The sequence below is a fragment of the Pantherophis guttatus genome, chromosome 1, assembly GCF_059756535.1.
Source record: "Pantherophis guttatus breed Tessera chromosome 1, ASM5975653v1, whole genome shotgun sequence".
Taxonomy (NCBI): domain Eukaryota; kingdom Metazoa; phylum Chordata; class Lepidosauria; order Squamata; family Colubridae; genus Pantherophis; species Pantherophis guttatus.
The window spans coordinates 177,949,846-177,968,559 of record NC_142063.1 but is presented as its reverse complement, the minus strand read 5'-3'; the positions used below and the strand labels follow the sequence as shown (position 1 = coordinate 177,968,559).

At 44.2% G+C, this 18,714-nt stretch overlaps 1 protein-coding gene across 1 annotated transcript in view; it reads left to right on the top strand.

The window, feature by feature from the left end:
- The window catches only part of ABCA12 (ATP binding cassette subfamily A member 12), a 344,530-nt gene that overhangs the window by 32,212 nt on the left and 293,604 nt on the right, over positions 1 to 18,714 (top strand). Inside the window, exons 3-4 of the mRNA XM_034433493.3 lie at positions 7,508 to 7,652; positions 13,243 to 13,331. Of these exons, the coding sequence (XP_034289384.2) occupies positions 7,508 to 7,652; positions 13,243 to 13,331 (234 nt within the window). The remainder of the gene's footprint in view (positions 1 to 7,507; positions 7,653 to 13,242; positions 13,332 to 18,714) is intronic.

Below are 18,714 nucleotides of genomic sequence, written 5' to 3'. Positions count from 1 at the left end.
TCTTTTGAAAGACCGGCTTTGTAATGGTCACCATTTGAACTACTTGAGTAGTTGTTCCATTCTCAGTAAGTATTTTCCAATCCATTCGTTTCGGGATGGTGACTAGAATTCAGCCCCTGATCAGTCCTCAGGAGGGCTAAGAATTCCCTCTAGAACTTTGAGGTGAATTGGACCCTGTAGTCCAAAATTATCCTCTGTGGGGCACCATGCAAATGGTAGATATGCTGCAGAAACATTTTGGCTAAGATTTTGGCTGTGGGGATTTTCTGACATGGTATGAAGTTGACCTGTTTTGAAAACAGGTCTGTCACTGTCCAAATGACAGTATTTCCCGCACTTTTGGGCAATTCTACAATAAAATCCATGACAATCTCTCTCCAGGATGCTGAAGGTTCAGCCACAGACTGTAAAAAGTCAGGTATTCTTCCTTGTCATCTTTTTGCGGTCATACAAATAGGCAACGTAGCTTTCAATGTCCTTTTTAAGAGAAGGCCACCAAAACTGCCTTTTTACTGGGTGTAGTGTTTTTATGAATCCAAAGTATCCTGAAGCTTTTGAGTCATGGCAGGTCTGTATAACTTTAGGTCTCCGGCTCGAAGTGACATATAGTTTCCTCCCCATCCAGGGTAAGCCATTGTTCTGACCTTGGCTTCCTGAGACAGTAAAAAACACCCAAAATCCTCTTTTTATTTCAATGGCTGTGAATTATGTTCATTCACTGCCCGTAATGAGTCACAAATAGTTTGTAAAGAGTCCGACAGAAGTTTGCCACAGTCCTCTGGGATAAGCTGATAAGCACCCACCCTTATCTCCCTTGACACACTGCCAAAGACCTAATTGGCAATTAGCTTTGCAAGGCCACACGGAGCACAGAGTCAAAATGGAGCTTCAGAATTTAAACTGACCAGAACAAACAAAGTTGCTTCCTGCAAAGGCTCATGTGCCTTTGCTCTTTCTTTATGTCTTATGGGAGGGGCCAATCATCTCCAAGCCCTAGTCCCGAGTCATCCCTTTTGTCTTAACTGTTTTTGCCTTCTGGCAGCTCTGCGTATGCGCACACTGGAAACAGGTCCCCCTGTTCCTCTGCCTCACTGATGTCCGACTCTTGAGGCTCCGGAGGCAGCACATAACTCTCAGATAGCCCTGGCCCCCTCTCTGTCTCCAACACAGAGCCCTTGAATGAGCCTTCCCCAGACTCCAGGACTGGCCCATGTTCCTCCCCAACCTCCTCACTGTCTGACTCTGCTGCCAGCTCCACAGGCCACCAGCGGACCACAACAGCCACCTTTCATGGAGCAGGATTCCTTGTGGTTCAAGAACCACTCTTCAGTTAATGCTTGCTTAAAAGCCTAGGTAGTGGCATTGTCTTGAGGGGGGTCCCCTTTCACTTGTTTTCCACTCATCCCCCTCTTTAATCCTGTCCCTGTAATAGGCTTCGTACAAGTCCAACTGAGAAAAAAATCTTCCCATTAGCTAAATGGGCCAGCATGTCATTCATGAGGGGGAGGGAGTAAACATTGCCCACACACATTGTGTTCAGACCACGATAATCAACGCATAAGGGAAGAGATCCATCTTTTTTCTCCCAGAACAGAACAGGAGCAGTCACTTTGAGTCTGGCCAGTTGGATGAAACCCTGAGCCACGTTTTTGTCTATGAAAGCATGTAGTTCCTCCAGCTCCCTAGGGGTCATAGAATACAGTTTTGGTTTTGGCAACTTAGCCCCAGGGAGGATTTCAATGGCACAGTCTGTGGGTCGATGGGGTGGAAGTTCATCTGAGCCCTTTTCACTTTGGCTAGGTTCCTGTATTCTTGAGGGATGCCTCGCCACAGCCCGTCTTTCAGAGTGGCAGCTGCTTCCTTCTTTGTGCCACCTCCCTGCTGCTGGCTGCCATCATCAGGGGCTGTTACACCCCAGGGAAGCCTCAAAATCCATTTTTTCCAGTCCACTTGTCGGTTCCAGTGCTTCAGCCATGTAAGCCTCAAAACAAGGGACATTCCATTCCAGGTGCCACTATAAAGATTAGAGTCTCACAGTGGCTCCCCATGGTGAGTTCTAGTGGCTTGGTGGTGAATGTAGCTGGGACTCCACCCACGTCCAACCCATCAAGTTGGCAAAATGCAATTGGGTTTAATTTTTTTCAAGTTGACACCCAGTTTCCTCATTAGGGTTGGGCTGATTAAGCACCTGGTGCACCCCGAGTCTAGTAGAGCTCTTAGTTTTACTCTTCTTTCCAGGCTAGGGATTAACAGTTCTAGAGGCAAGGCTTGATTGGTCCATTTACCAAAGGGTCATCCTCCAGATTGCTGTCAGATTGGCCGGGGCCTTCTTTGGATGGGGTCGTACTTCTCCCTCCAGATTTTGGGGATGGGCAGAACTCTACAACCTCGCTGCTTTTCAGGCTGGTGTCTTTGGTATGTGGGGTATACTTGGCTGGTTTTCTTGTAGGCAAACAATCACTTTTTTTGGTTGGTGTCTTTGATCAGCATTCGGCAGCCTGGTGGCCTTCTTTTCTGCACTTGAAACAGGTTGTTGAGCATGGCACCGCTGCTTGTGGTTTGAAAGGCTCTCACTTCCTCTCGGGTGGTGATCTCTTCCAGATGTGGCCAGACCGGTATTGGTTCTTTGCTTGGTCGATTTTGGCCTCTTCTGCCATGATGTACCAGTTGTGAAGATGATTCGGTGGCCTGTGGGCGATGCAGGCATGGTAGAGGTCATCATTTAGCTTGTCCTTGAAGCAGTTCACTAGAATGTCCTCCAGTCAGTCCACATGACAGGCCAGGTCTCAGAACTCCTCAGTGTATTTGGCCACTGGCTGTAGCCTTGTCTCATGATCTTAATGCAATCTCCGGCCTTGCGGTCAGCTAAAGAGCCCTTGAACTTCTGCTGGAGGACAATCATGAAGTGATCAAAGTTCCGGAACTCGGGAGCATTCACATTATGGAGGATCACCATCCACCTTGCAGCAGCTCCTTCTAGGGCTAGAGTGATGACCTGGACTGGGGCTCCCTGGTTTGGGAAGTCTCAGCCATACTCCTGCATGTAGGTGAGGACCTGGATGGGGAAGAATCCCAGTTGTTGGGGATCTCCATCGAACTTGATGCTGGGGGGGAGTGCTTTTTATTCTGGCTGGGGAGCTTTCCTGGCTGCCACTCCAGGGACATTCACTGGACCTGGATTTTAGTGCGGAGATTTGGCGGGGTGGCAGCTGCCCCATCTGTCCTGGCAGCATTTCCAGATGCTCCCAGAATGGGAGAATCTGCTCTTCCCCAATCAGTTTCCCCTTGTTTATCATCGCCTCCGTTTTTGTGGTCCAGGGCACCTTGTGCCCTAAGCTCCTGGAAAGCCTCCAGCATGACATGGTTCTTGAGGCAATCCTCTCATTCCAGTTCCTCATTCAGGTCATTGTGATCTGACAGGGCTTTCAGTTTGTGCCTCCAGCATTGCTGCTGACCCCTTTGGTTCTTCCTTTCCAATGGTCCCCATACCGACAGACCATCTTGGCTTTACGGGGACTTCCAGTGCAGCCGGTTCCTCCACTGAGCATCAGCTTGGGTCATGGTGGAGGTTTCCCCCCAGCACTCTGCTTCTCCATGCCCACTCCCCTGGTCAGACATAGTTTGCAGGATCCCCTTAGTAGAGTAAAGCTTCTTTGGGTTGACCACTATTGCAGATCCTGCCTAATGTAAAGACTTGCCTCTCCTCTCTCCTCAGGAAAGAAGAACTCTTAAAACCAGCATCACTTCAAAAGGAACTTTTATTGGGAGATAGTGATAGCAAGAAAAGCAAGGCAGGATCTGAAATTTCCACTCAAAATCATTAGGTTAAAAGTTGTAGAAACCCCTCTCCTCTGTCCAGTCTGAAGGAGAGCCAATCCACGGGCATGAAGTTGTGAAAACCTCGAGCTGAGAAGAAGCTAAGAGGGCTGTTGTCAGGCGCCATTTGCTTGTTCCCTTGGAGCTGAGACAAAGCAGATGGCCCCAGGCTATTCCCTCCCCCCTCCCATTCCCAAGAAGGGACATCAAAGTAAAAGAAAGTCCAGAGACAAGGAAAGGTTGTAAACCTGTGGGGTCCTCCCCACAGGAATGGCAGTCTCCCGATAGGGATCTATGGGGACTTGACAGTGGTCTTACTAAGCCTTTATAAAGTGGTACTAATATTTCACGTGATCTTGCTTGTATTCCTCTGTTAATGCAACCTAGGATTGCATTGGCTTTTTGGATTGCTGCTACACACTGCTGGCTCATATTTAAGTGATTGTCCACCAGGACTCCAAGATCCCTCTCACAAATGTGAGCCAAGTTTCACCTAATTTGTACTTGTACATTTGATTTTTCTTGCCTAAGTATAAAACTTTCCCTTTCTCTACATTGAATTTCATTTTGTTAGCTAAGCCTCGGTGTTCAAGTCTGCTGAGATCCATCTCGATCTTGAGCCTATCTTCTGGGAGGTTAGCTATTCCTGCCAGTTTAGTGTCATCTGCAAATTTGATAAGTTCCCCTTCTATTCCCTCATCTAAATTGTTTATGAAGTTGTTGAAGAATACTGGGCCTAAATTCAACAAAGTAGAATTTGGTAGAAAAAAGTAGAATTTGACCAGGGGTGAAATGCTCCCGGTTCGGACCGGATCGCCCGATCCGGTAGCGATGGTGGCGGGTGGTTCAGAGAACTGGTAGCAAAAATCCCCCCCGCCATGCCCAGCTGAGCCACACGATCATCAGAGGCTTTTTTTTTTTTTTTACTTTTAAAAGCATTTTTTCTACAACCTCTTCCAAAGAAAAAATGCTTTTAAAAGTAAAAAAAAACAAAACTTCTGATGATCACGTGGCTCAGCTGGGATCATCAGAGGCTTTTCAAAGCATTTTTTTCTGCAACCTCTTGGCCGAAGAGGTGGTTAAAAAAATGCTTTGAAAAGTCTCTGACGATCCAGCTGAGTTGCCTGATCGTCAGAGAGGCTTTTCAAAGCATTTTTTAAAAAGCCTCTCTGATGCATTAGAAGCATTAGAAAAAATGCTTTGAAAAGTTAAAAAAAAAAAAAGTTGGCCACGCCCACCCAGTCACATTACCCTACCACCACCAAGCCACGCCCACAGAACCGGTAGTAACAAATTTTACATTTCACCCCTGAATTTGACAAAGTTAAAGAGTACTGGGCTTACATTCGACAAAGTAGGCCCCAACCTACCTCATGGTAAGTTAGAAAAATGTGGGATAGAGAACATCACCACCAGATGGATTTGTAACTGGCTGACAAACCATACTCAATGAGTAGTCCTCAATGGTATAGAGGGAAGTAAGCAATGGGGTATCACAAGGTTCCATCTTAGGCCCAGTACTCTTCAATATCTTCATAAATTCATTCTAATTAGATGAGGGAATAGAAGGGGAACTCATAAATCTGCAGATGATGCTAAGCTGGCAGGAATAGCCAACATCCCAGAAGATCCAAAAAGATCCTGACAGACTTGAACAATGGGCCCTAGGTATTTGCAAATCTGTTGCTTAACTATCTTTTCCAGGACCTTCTCAGGAAAGAAATCAGGCTGATTGGGCTGTAGTTTCCTGGATTTGGTTGTCTCCCTGCCCCCCCCCTTTTTTTAAGATGGGAACCACATTAACTTTTTTCTACTTCTCTGGTAGTTCCCTGGTGCTCCAGGATCTTTGAAAGATAGGTGGTGGGTTTCAGCAGGTTCTGACCAGAGGTGGGTTTTAGCAGGTTCTGACCAGTTCTGGAGAACCGGTAGCGGAAATTTTGAGTAGTTCAGAGAACCGGTAGTAAAAATTCTGACTGGCCCCACCCCCATCTATTCTCTGCCTCCCAAATCCCAGCTGATCGGGAGGAAGTGAGGATTTTGCAGTAACCTTCCCCTGGATTGGGGATGGAATGGAGATTTTACAGTATCCTTCCCCTGCCACGCCCACCAAGCCACACCCACAGAACTGGTAGTAAAAAATTTTGAAAGCCACCACTGGTTCAATAGTTCCAAGATTATGTCTGCCAGCTCTTTCAGAAGTCTGGGATGTAATCTGTCAGGTGCTGGCAGTAATGGGTTTCAAATCCCGTCGCTACCAGTTCACTCATATGCGTGCAAGCTTCTGTGCGTGCAACACTTCTGTGCATGCACAGAAGCTTCTGCTCATGCACAGAGACATCCAGGTGGGAGGGTGGAGCCTCCTACTGCCACCGCTACTGGTTCACCCAATCCGGGGCGAACTGGTAGCAACCCACCACTGGGTGCTGGTGATTTGAACTCATCTAGAGCAGACAGGTGTTCTCTTACCATTTTCTTGCTTTGTATTCCTAGTCTGTCTTTTATGGTTATGTTTTTGGTGGGTTGGACTTCTCTATTTTACTTGAGTCCCCTGTTTTACTTCAGTTCATCTCTAGTTGTCCCTACCTCTTTTGCCTATTGAATATAATGTTCTTTTAACTATTATGTATATTTTAGATTAACTGCTGTTTTCCATATTATTACTGTTGCAAATTCTATGTCATCTGTTTTTAAATAGATATCCAAAGATTAAAACTGGAATGTATTTAAGCATTTGAAACTTAGTAATAAAATGGTTGTTGCTATGGCTTTTTAAAATGTAAGTCTATTTCACACGTTTAAACTGCATGATCACTGAGGTAAGTGTGGTGAACTCATCCATTCCCTATTTTACTTCTATTAAACCAGGTATGGAAAACAAACATTGATGGCAGAAAAAAAAAAGGGAGGGGGGAGGAGAAATAGAGTCAATATCTGTTTCCATACTCATTATTGTATTTAAATTATATCACTGTATCTTGACATATGTATGCTTTAGATCAATAAATGCTTAATAATAGTGATAAGAGGATTCTGGGTTTAGAACAGATTCACTGAAATAATATTTGGTTTAGCAAACAGTTGTAGGTAGTACTCATTTAGCCACTGCCTTGTTTACTGACTGTTCACAGTTACAACAGTGAAGAAAAAGTAACTTTACAATCAATCCCCATGTTTATGACTTTTACAGATCTGTAAAGCAAATGAAAGCTGAAGAAAGATCATAAGCACAGTAGCAGTTTCACTTAGCAACCACTTTATTAACAACTGAGTTGCTGGTCCCTATATTTCAGGGGATCCATTGTAAATACTGGATGAAACCTATGGATTTTAATGCAGTTGGATTAATTTTAACCGAATTAATTTAATCAATATAAACTAATAGCATTATTGATTATGTATGTGCACCTAATAGTCCATGTTTGCACTAGAATTATTTGTGGTAGGAATCCAAGGTGAGAAGTACCTTTGCACCAGCAGGTCAGTTTTCATGTAAATTTCATTTCTACACTGAACAAGTTGTTGCTTTAAAAAAAAGTTTTCTTCATTTGTACCATTTCTTTTTGTGTATGGTTCTATTTCTTTTTGCCAGAAACCTTACCATATTTAAAAAAAAACAAAACAAAAACAAAACACAGATAAATACTTTTTCACTAATTCCTATTGCTGTATCATTTTATTTCATTCTTTTTAGGTTACCTGGCCCCTAGGAATCTTCCCAGCACAGGTTTCTTGCCATTTCTCCAAACTGTGCTTTGCAGTTCTGATGCCACATGCAAAAGTGCACCATATACTCCTGAAGATCTTTTGCCCAAATTGAATATTTCACTCAAAAGCAGGTAAAAAAAGTTGCTTGGCTTCCTACGTGTGTGCTGTATTGTATATAATCATGCTAATTAAAATGATGAAGCATGGAGACCACTGGCCTAGTCCCTATTGAGAGAATAATCATCTCTTGCATGTTTAACCTCAGATTCACATCAGTGGTGGGTTTCAAATAATTTCACCACTGGTTCAACGAAAATGTGAGTGTGTGTGTGTGTATGTATGTGTGTATGCAGCTTCTGTGCACGTGCGCACACACAGCTTTCACATACATGTGTAGCTTCTACGCACATGCATGAGCACGACTTCCATCACGCAGTGAGGCTCAACCGAGCAGCCTATTGGGGCCTGCTCCCCTCCATCTCTGCTCCCCGGGGCAGCAGCTGCTTCTCTCCACACTGCTAGGAGAGCATCTTGTGCAATTTACCAGTGCAATTCAACATGGCTGCTGCTTTGCTGTGCTGCAGCGCTTTCTGGATGGAATTTAGAGGAAAGCGGCAGCTCACAGCTGCTAAATTGCACAAGACGGTCTGCCAGAAAGAGCAGCAGCAGAGAGAAGCAGCTGCTGACCAGGAGAGCACAAGGAGCATCTCTGTGAGCAACCGAGGCTCAACAAGGGACGGAAGAAGCTGCTACAAGATCTCCACTGCAGTGCTTTCCGGATGGGACTTCTTACAGATTAGAAGAACTGTCTGGTCCATTCCCAAACCACTTCGGCCCTCCTGTGCACACACCACCCCCTGTGGCCCTTCACTTAGCATGGCAGCCTGCAGGCCAAATAAATTGCTTCAGCCTGGGGGGGGTCATAGTTTGAGGCGGGGGGCAGCATGTGGGCAGAGGCCCGGGGCAAGGCTGGCATGGGGGAATGGCACATTTCCCAACCTGGCTGAGGTGAATGGCGATTGGGTGGAGGCTCCAGGGCAAGGCCGGAGTCGAGGTGAAGGGAGAGCAGGTGGTATGCGGGCAGAAGGATGGTGATTGATGAGAGCCAGGCCCGAAAGGCAGCCGCGCCTCACCTTCTCCACCCCAAGGCCGCCCTTTGGCCCAGCACCTTACCTTTGCAGGCAGCTGCAGTGACCAGAATGGGTGAGGCCTGGATATCAGCTGGGCCACGTGGCCAGCGTGGTAGGCCGCGATGAAGGGAGGCAAGCTGGTGGCACCACGTGGGATGGTGGGAGGCAGCTAGCTAAGCCATGACTTGCAGGCTTACCCAGGATAATCAGGGCTGCTCAGTTGGGCCACGGGCACCGTGTTGGAAGGCAGGCCAGCTGGCTGTCCCGCAGAGACCATGTGGTCAATGGCACATGAGGAGCCAAACGGAAGCAACAGCTATACCGGGGAGGCGAGATGAGAAGTAACTGGGCAGGTTGGGGAGAGCTGGGTGGGTGAGCGGGTAGGTGGGGTGAACAGGTGAGCAGATGGGCAGGAGGAAGTGGTGGGTAGGCAGGGGCAGGGCCAGCCAGTGGAGGGATTTGCTGGTTCTCCAAACTGCTCAAAATTTTCACTACTGGTTTGCCTGAACCAGTGCGAACCGGCTGAATACCACCTCTGATTCACACGCTCTTTTCTAAGAGGAAAAACTCACTTCCTGGAAGAGCATTCAGTTACATAGCTCTTTCAGAAGTGGCCTCTATCAAAGAAATCTGGACCATGATTTTTGAGGTCTATATTCTCTTGAAAGCACAGAGCATCTTGAAACCAGGCAGAAGGGAATCCCAGTAAGGATTTGATCCCTTTAAAACTTTGTTGAGATTTGAAATATGTTAATATGGACCACTCTTCCAAAGTAGTGAAGTATGGAATATTGTTGCTTGTGCATAGCAAAGACAATACTGACCGAGCACATAGTTGTGTATATGGGTGCATTCTGATGCAAAAGGGGCTTATTCCCAATATTCCTTGAGATGGAATATTGGGAAATTCAGAATAACAGAATACTAGAGTTGGAAAGGACCTTGAGGGTCTTCTAGTCAAACCGCTGGCTCTTATACAATTCCAGACAAGTGGCTGTCCAGTCTCTTCTTAAAAGCCTCCAGTGATAGAGCACCCACAATTTCTGAAGGCAAGCCGTTACACTGATTAATTGATGTCACTGTTAGGAAATTTCTCCTTAGTTCTAGGTTGCTTCTCTTGTTTCTTGTCTTACCTTCTGGTGCTGTGGAAAGTAGGTTGACCCCCCCCCCTTCTTTGTGGCAGCCCTTCAAATATTGGAACAGTGCTATCATGTCACTCCTAGTCCTTCTTTTCATTAGATTAGACATACCAAATTCCTGCAACCATTCATACGTTTTAGCCTCCAGCCCTCTAATCATCTTAGTTGCTCTTTTCTGCATTCTTTCCAGAGACTCAACATCTTTTTTATAATATGGTGACCAAAACTGGATGCAGTATTCTAAGCATGGTCTTACTAAGGCTTATTAATTTCTATCATGTCTTTTTAAAAAAGCTGCAAAATTAGATAAGAATCTTAATCCCCACTAACTGGAGATTCCTTTGCATTTAATCCTGGGTAACATATGGAGCAATGAGATGGAGAATTGTTCCTCTTCTGGCCTTGAACATGATTTGTGTTCTGCAAGCTTTTTTGTGGCTGCATGGAATATTGTGGGGAGCCAGAAACCACTCAGGACCTTGATGGTCATTGGTGGGCCAGTAAAAAGAGAGCTTCTCTCCTGGTCCACCTCAGGAAAATTAATCCAGGACTTCTAGTCTCTTTGTATCCCAGATGTGCTTCCTCTGTTTATTTCTCATTTGTTATAGAGCTGGATATCATTTTTACCAACAGGGATCTAACCCTTGACATGTTCATTTTCCTTACAGCAATATATACCCTGTTTCCCTGAAAATAAGCCCTATCCAAAAAATAAGCCCTAGCATGTTTTTATGTGTGCGCCTAATATAAACTCCCCCCCCAAATAAGCCCTACTTAAGAGCCTGTGCAGCCAGCCAGCCACCTATTCCGTCTGGTTACTCACGGTGCCGCAGTTACAAGGCAAATTGGGGTGGTGATGAAGTTTCCACATGTGCCCTGCACAGCCACCTGGCTGCCTATTCTGTCTGGTTACTCATGATGCCACAGCTACAAGGCAAAGTGACCCCATTTTGATGGAGCTTCCGCATGTGCCCCACACTGGCTTGCCTCAGGGCCCCCACAGTCATGCCATCCACACCCCAATAGCTACATTGTGGCGGCGGCAACAGCACCCATGTGCAGCAGGAGCCCACATGACTGCCGGCCCACTTCTGCTTGCTTGTGGCAACAATGGAGCAGGAGGCCAAGTAGTTTGCTGGTGCTGTAGCTGCAAGGTGAGGCAGGTGTTCAGGAGTGGATGGGCTGGCTGCAGGGCCCTGAGGTAAGCCATGTGGGGTGTTTGGGGCAACTCCACCCTCCCACCTCACCTCATGGCCGCAGCACTGGAACATCACTTGGCCTCCTGCTCCATTGCATCTGTGAGTAAGCAGAAGTGGGCTGGTGGCCATCCGGGGTCCTGCTGGATGGGGCTGCCAGAGCCACTGCTGCAAGGTGAGGCAGGTGTTGGGGCATGGGTGGCCTGGTTACAGGGCCCTGAAGTAAGCTGGTGTGGGGAGCATGGGGCAGCTTCACCCCCTGACTCATGGTGGCGGCACTGGCATGCTGCATGGCCTCCTGCCTCACAGCGAGCAAGCAGAAGAAGTGGGCCTCCTGTACATGGGGGAAAAAAGACACCCCTGAAAATAAGCCCTAGTACTTATTTTGGGGCCCCAAAGAAAATAAGACCCGATCTTATTTTTGGGGAAACACAGATACTATGTTGAATGCTATATTTTTTCATATTCATGTTTAAAATATTATTTGTTACTTGAAGCTTATCATTATATGAAATATTAGAAAAGATTGTAGAATATGCACATTTGCAATTTGTTAATTCTATTAAAATCGCTAAAATAATTCTTGCAGACAGTGGAAAGAGCCTAAATATATGTCTATGAGGTCACTAAGAGTCAACACCAATTTGATGGCACATTATCTATCTGTCTGTCTGTCTGTTTGTCTGTCTATCCTATCTATCTATCTATCTATCTATCTATCTATCTATCTACCGTATTTTCCGGCGTATAAGACGACTTTTTAACACATGAAAATCTTCTCAAAAGTCGGGGGTCGTCTTATATGCCGGGTGTAGTTCTCCTGTAACCAGGCAGACCAGCCCGAAAGGCTCTGACGAGCCTTAACTGGCTCTGGCGATCCCAGCTCTGGCGATCCCAGCTCTGACAATCCCAGCTGAGTTCCCTGCAACTCAGCTGGGATCGCCAGAAACCACGTAAAAGGGAAAAAGTTTTTTCCCTTTTACTCGGAGGATCCCAGCTCTGACGATCCCAGCTGAGTTCCCTGCAACTCAGCTGGGATCGCCAGAAACCACGTAAAAGGGAAAAAGTTTTTTCCCTTTTACTCTGACGATCCCAGCTCTGACGATCCCAGCTGAGTTCCCTGCAACTCAGCTGGGATCGCCAGAAACCACGTAAAAGGGAAAAAGTTTTTTCCCTTTTACTCGGAGGATCCCAGCTCTGACGATCCCAGCTGAGTTCCCTGCAACTCAGCTGGGATCGCCAGAACCATGGCTCTGACGTCCCAGTTCTGACGGTCGATCCCATCCCAGCTGAGTTCCCTGCAACTCAGCTGGGATGGCCAGAGCCATGTAAAAAGGAAAAAGTTTTCCCCCTCCAGCTTGCTTACCTCAGCTGCTAATCGCAACGCTTGCCTTGCTTTGCTTGCTTGAATCTATTCAGGCAAGCAAGCAACTCCCTGCCTGCAATCAAGCAAGGAGTTAGTTGTGGACTTCAACTCCCAGAATTCCTCAGCCAGCAAAGCAAAGCTGGCTGAGGAATTCTGGGAGTTGAAGTCTACAAGTCTTAAAGTTGCCAAGGTTGGAGACCCCTGTTCTATTGGGTAAGTTTTTTTCCCCTTTGGGAGCTTTAAAAAAAATAGTCAATTGGGGTTTTTTTAGTTGTTCTTTTTTAGACCTAGCCATTTAGGAAGCTGTTTAGGAAGTTTTAAATTTAGCTTTCATATAAAAATAAAAATAAAATAAAATAAAATAATATTTGTGCAGCTTTCTGAGATTTAGTGTGTTTCTGTAGTGTTTCACTCCAACTACACAAACACACAAAATCTCACAAAGCTGTATGTGGAATTTTGTGTGTGTAAAGTGTGAAAGTTGGTTTTTTGGACTTTTTGTGGCTGTGTGAGGTTCCTGCTTGTTGCAGGGGCCATTTTGGGTCTAGCACAGCTGCTTTTACATTGTGGGTGAGCCAGTTGATGTTTTTTAATTTTTATTTGGTGTGCATTGGAAGAGGGGCAGTCTTATATGGCAAGTATAGCCCAAACCCTATATTTTAACAGGAAAAGTTGGGGGTCGTCTTATATGCCCAGTCGTCTTATACGCCGGAAAATACGGTATCTATCTATCATCTAACTCATCAATATAGTTTGTATTTCAAACTATATTGATTTCATGTCTGACCTAAACTCAGTTTATTATTAATATACTCAATTTATATATAAAATCAATAGGAAATTAAATACAAAGTACAATATAAGTTTCTCCCTGCTTCTTTTCTTAACAGAAGACAGAGAAGGTCTACTAACCAGGCAGAGGAGAGCAGCCCATCATCCCAAAGTACTGATGTCCTCCAAAATAGGAATAGTCTGTTGCGTAAGTTATTTAATTCACTATCATTAATAAATGATAATGGATGAAGAGTTCTGTGTAGGTAAAATTTTGTAAGTTTCTGTAATAAAACAAGAGCAGTTGATTTTAATAATTATATCAGCAAAATAATAGATTAGATCGTGTGTAAAAACTTCATTTAATAAATGGCAATTTAGCAACAGGGAAATCCAGGGAGACAGAGTGATGTGATGAGATGGGTGGCAAACCAAATATCAAGGTTCCGACTTATGAACCCAAGCAAATCAGAACTCTGAGATTGGAATCTTTCTCAAAGGACTTCTTTATTGGATACATCATATTGGCACAGTCAAATGTACAACCAACTCTAAATCTTTCTCGCGGTTTCAGTATAATTAAAATAGGAAATATTCCCTCCCCAATTGTCACAGGTCAATTAAGTTAATTGGCAGGTTCTCCAGGGACTCCTCCCCAATTTTATCCGTCATCTGTGGAGATGACCTTGGTTCTCATGAAAAAGCTCTGTGTTGTGTCTAGCAATGCATTCCATCCACCTTCCCCCCTCCCCATACTGTGTGGCAACTGAGGAACAGGAAAATGCCTCCTGACAGATTCATTTTGAAGTTGACAGTCAGCTCTCCCCTGGTGAGTGAGAAATACCTGGAAGATATCAAATACAGATTAACTTTCTGTTAACCAACCCTCCCATCACCCGGCAGTTCCTTTGGCTTCTGGGGATTCTTCTCATAGAAGAATCTGATTAATCTCTCTGGTCCCTACTCTTCACCCAGGTAGCTTCTGACAAGAGGTAACCCTCCCATTGCACTTATTGCAGTTTCCCATTATATAGCTTAAAGTCTAGTATTTTTTGTACTTTATAATGGGTTTCCCCTTCCATTACAATAGGGCCTGGGGCTATCCAGGCTATTGGTCTCAACTCCGACCCTATTATTGGCTTCAATAAATTACTGTGAAAGACTGGATGTACTTTCCCCAACAAGCATGGGAGCTTCAGCTCTATTGTGACTGGGTTGATGACCTTTACGATGGGGAAAGGTCCTATAAGGCCCAATTTTTTACAAGGTAATTTCAGTTTCAGGTATTTGGTAGAAAGGTAGACTTTTTCTCCTATGTGAAATTGCCTTTGGGAGAGGATCACTTTTTGTCTGTTTGGGGTTTTTTTTGGTCTCTCTGTGGCTTTTGTTAGTGCTCATTTCACATTTCCCCAAGCATCCTGCAGTGAGTCCACCCATTCAGTCAGGCTTACCGAGGAAGGGGGTGCCTAAGGGTACTCAGGCATAGGGACGAATTCTACTCCTGTGGCTACCTTGAAGGGGATAAGCCCCGTGCTGCTGTGCATGGCGTTGTTGTTGTTTTTTTAATTGAAAAAGTTTTTCAAATACAGATTTTCCCCCCTCAACAGTATTTAGTTGATATCTTTCTCCTTGATATCTCAATATTATACCAACTGGAGCATCCCACCTAAATGGGATGTTTTGTTTCTTTAGCTCAGTCACCAAAAATCCAAAGTCCTTTCTATCTTTTAACATCTTGGACGGCAGCTCTTTATATATCCAAATCTTCCTTCCATTCATTTCTAGAGTGGAGTTAAAAGACTTTTGCACAATATCGTTTCTTATTCCTTTATCAGTAAAGTAAATCACCACATCTCTAGACAACTGCCTTTGCTTTGCCACCCAAGAATTTACTCTGTAGGCCTTATCAATCTTACAGGATACATCTTCAGGACTAACCTTTAAAATCACAGCCAGAACTTCAGCAGACATCTTTCTCAGATCATCTCTGTTATTTTCCTGTATTCCCCTTATTCTGACTGCAAATTCCATGGATCTGAATTGCATCATTGTGACTTCATTTTCAATCCTTTGTTTTATATTATCTGCATTGTAAGTCTTGTGATCAGCTTCCTTTATTTTAGACTCTACTTCTGAGCTATTTTCTTGAATATTTATCAAATCATTTTTAATTCTTTGTATTTTATTATCCAGATTATGAATTTTATAATCAGCTTCCTTCATTTTAGACTCTATTTCTAAGTTGATATCTTTATCCATCTTTATAATTATTTCTGAAAAGCTTTTCAAAGCTGTTACAATATATCATTGCAGGTTATCATACTTTTGTTGTACCAACTCTTTAATTTCCTGTCTAAATTTTTCAAGATTCTGGTTCACAATCTCATCATGTCTTGCCATCTCCTCCAAAACAAATTCCTTTAGGTCTTTAAAGCCATTCTTCTGCGTCTGCAAGCTCAAAACTTGTTCATGTGATTTGTAAATGGGGGAGCCCCCCCCCACAGTTTGGTTGTCTGGCTTTGTCAGTTTTAACGCCATCCTGCCACACAAACAGACTCTTTTTTTTTTCTTTTTTTTAAAAAAAGACTTCTCTCCAGACAATATCAATATCAAGTCTCTAAGAAGGAAGAAGCATGAAATAAGAATTTTTTCTCTTCACTTCTAGCCAGCGCTATTGTATCAAATACTTTGTAACGTATTAAACTATTCAAACGGAAGGACTTTCGCTTTCAGCTTTCTTCTCAAGCCTCAGCCAGTCGCCATTTTAAACTTTTTTTCCCCCTTCACTCTTTCTTCACTTTTAAAATCAGTCATAGGGTTGTTAGAAATACTTGCAATTTAGAGTCCCAAATCCGGATTTCATCCTGCTTGTTCAGACAATCTGTTAGTTTTCGTTGATTGGGTTGGTCCCATTGCCTGGCTCTGCAAAGCGCAGAGTTCTCCCGAAGCCCGGAGCAGCGGCGAGCTGAATAGGGAGCCTCATCCTGCTTCCTCCCCAAGAGTAAAAAAAAAACTCTGGGGATTTCGCAGAGGGCTCTACCTGCTTCGCCGGCTCTATCTCACGTTTCCTTAAGGAAACGGAGTTTTTCGAGCTGCCTTTCAGCTGTAAAGGCGGCTCTTTATGGGCGTCGGGGGTGGTGGTCCCAAAAGACCGTCTAACGGCGACGGAAGCCAAACCGGAAGCCCTGTGCATGGCGTTGTTGTACGCCACTTCAGCAAAAGGCAGTAGGTCTCACCAGTTAGTTTGTTGGTAGTTGACATAGCATTGCAAGTACTGCTCTATCATAGTGTTTGTACGTTCTGCCACCCCTTTGCTGAAAAGCTGAACCAAGGGCCTGGGAGGACTCAATTAGCTTCATGAATTCCTTCCAGAATTTGGCCATAAATTGAACCCCTTGGTCATATATGATTCTCTTTGGGACTCTGTGCAGTCGGTAAATATGTTTCAGGAACAGCTTTGCCAGTTTGTGGGCCAGGACAGGCTATAAAATGAGCCTGCTTGGAGAAAAAATTAATCACCATCCAAATCATGGTGTTTCACCCACTGTCTGGGAGTTCTACTATGGTATAAAGTCCATTGCTATCTCCTCCCAAGGTTGAGATGGCTTGGCTACTTGTTGTAGTAGCCCAGGAGGCTTCCCTGGCCTTTTCTTCATTGTGGCACATACCACACAGCTTTTACATAGCTTTCAATGTTCTTTTTCATTCCTGGCCACCAAAATTGTCTCCTTGCCAGGTGCCACGTTTTTAAGAATCAAAAGTGGCTGGCTTGCTTGGCATCATGGTTCCACTGCAAAACCTGGACCTGGAGGGTACTGGGGATGTACAGTTTGGGGCCTTTCCATGCTAATCTATCATGCAGGGTCAGGAGTTGCTTGTCCATGAGCCAGGGGTTGCCTTTGGCTTGGAAGTGGGTGCTAGGCATTTGGAGGCCCAATGGCCCTGCTGTCCGCATCTGAAGTATTTGATGGAGGCTCTGACTAGGTCAGTGGGAGAGCCAGTGGGTGGCGCGACAACAGGCCATTGGCCAAACCGGTGCCCCTCTTGGCTCCGCTTGGATCCAGATTCCGGCATGCTGCACTTCTTGTACTGCTTCAGCTCAAGGACTAGTGCTATGGCCATCCGGTACCATTCATGAAATTATTCAGGGACTCCCTGGTGGATGCAGGCCTGGAGCAGCTCCCAGTCTAGGCTCTCCTTGAAATGGTAGACCAGTAGCCACTCTGGCCATTGCCTCAGCTTGCCAGCAATGCAGCGGAATTCCCAGATGAACTCTTTTGCTGCCCGGACCTTCTGCTTCAGGTCTCAGATTTCCACCTCAGCTTGTATGGACTGGGATTCACCCTTGAGCCTGGGTCTCAGCTCCTCCAGGAAGGCATCAATGTTCCAGCTCCAGTGCATCCTCATCATGGAGTCTCGTCACCCACTTCTTGGCTTCCCCCTCTATGTTAGTGGCCATTGTGTTCATCATCACCACATCTGACAGGTAGGCCAGCGCATAGTAGTCCAGGCCTGTTGAGGAAGAATGCCAGATTTTCCAGGTCCCCATCAAAAGTGGCTTTCTTTTATATATATATATTAAGTTTTTTTATTTTTCCAACATAAACATACATGTTTTGTATGTACATTGATTGGGTCAGGTCTTTTTTAATACAACATTAACAGTAATCATACAAATAGTATTATTTAAGCATAAATAACATTCCTTCGCATCCTGTGTTTATTATCCCTTAGTAAATATTTTAAAAATCACTCATTATTCCACCATAACATCAATATTTCAAGTGTATAGGATTACAAATAACACCAATTATTAACAATATTCAATCCATCATGGGAGTATATCTCAAAGTCCCCACCATTTCTAATCCTTAATATTTTAAATTCACAATATCTTTTAATACACTTTTAATACAATATTAGTACTTCAGTTAAATTGTGTAGTCTTAAATTACCATCTACTAACCTAAAACATATTGGGGCTTTGGGGTTTTCTCATTTTATTAATATTTGTTCTCATTATCCATCATCTCTTAGTCGTTCTAAAATTCTATCGTTTATTGATTTTTTGGTCACTCTTTTATATCTCTCTCTTGGAATCTTGTATCTCTTTTTAATTTTTTTGTGTCTACTAAACTTTCCCATCTGGGTGTCTTTTGCCTCTTTCTGTTGCGTTTTTTGAGCACCCATCCACAAAACTTCCCTTTGTTTTTATTTTTTAAAGGGGTTTTTCTCTCTTCTCTCTGTACCCTTATAAATCATGATGTTATATGTTTTCTACTTATTAGTCTCTTCTCCTCTTCATGCCTAACTTCTTGCTTCTCATTTTTATTCTCCCCTTCCCCTGCTTTTTCCAGTTTCTCATCTACTTCTTGAGTATTGTGTTCCTCTTTTCCCCCCAGTTGTTGAGTAGCTTCTAAATTCATTTCTGTATTTTTAAACAATTCCTTTGTCTCTTTGTCATTTCTTGTCTTTAAACATTTTTGCCAATTTTTCCAGAGGCATATGCCATCTATAAAACATTTTATATTGATTCTCTTTATACGCAGTGGACATTGTTAGTTTATAGTTCCTTTCCCATAACTGTTGCC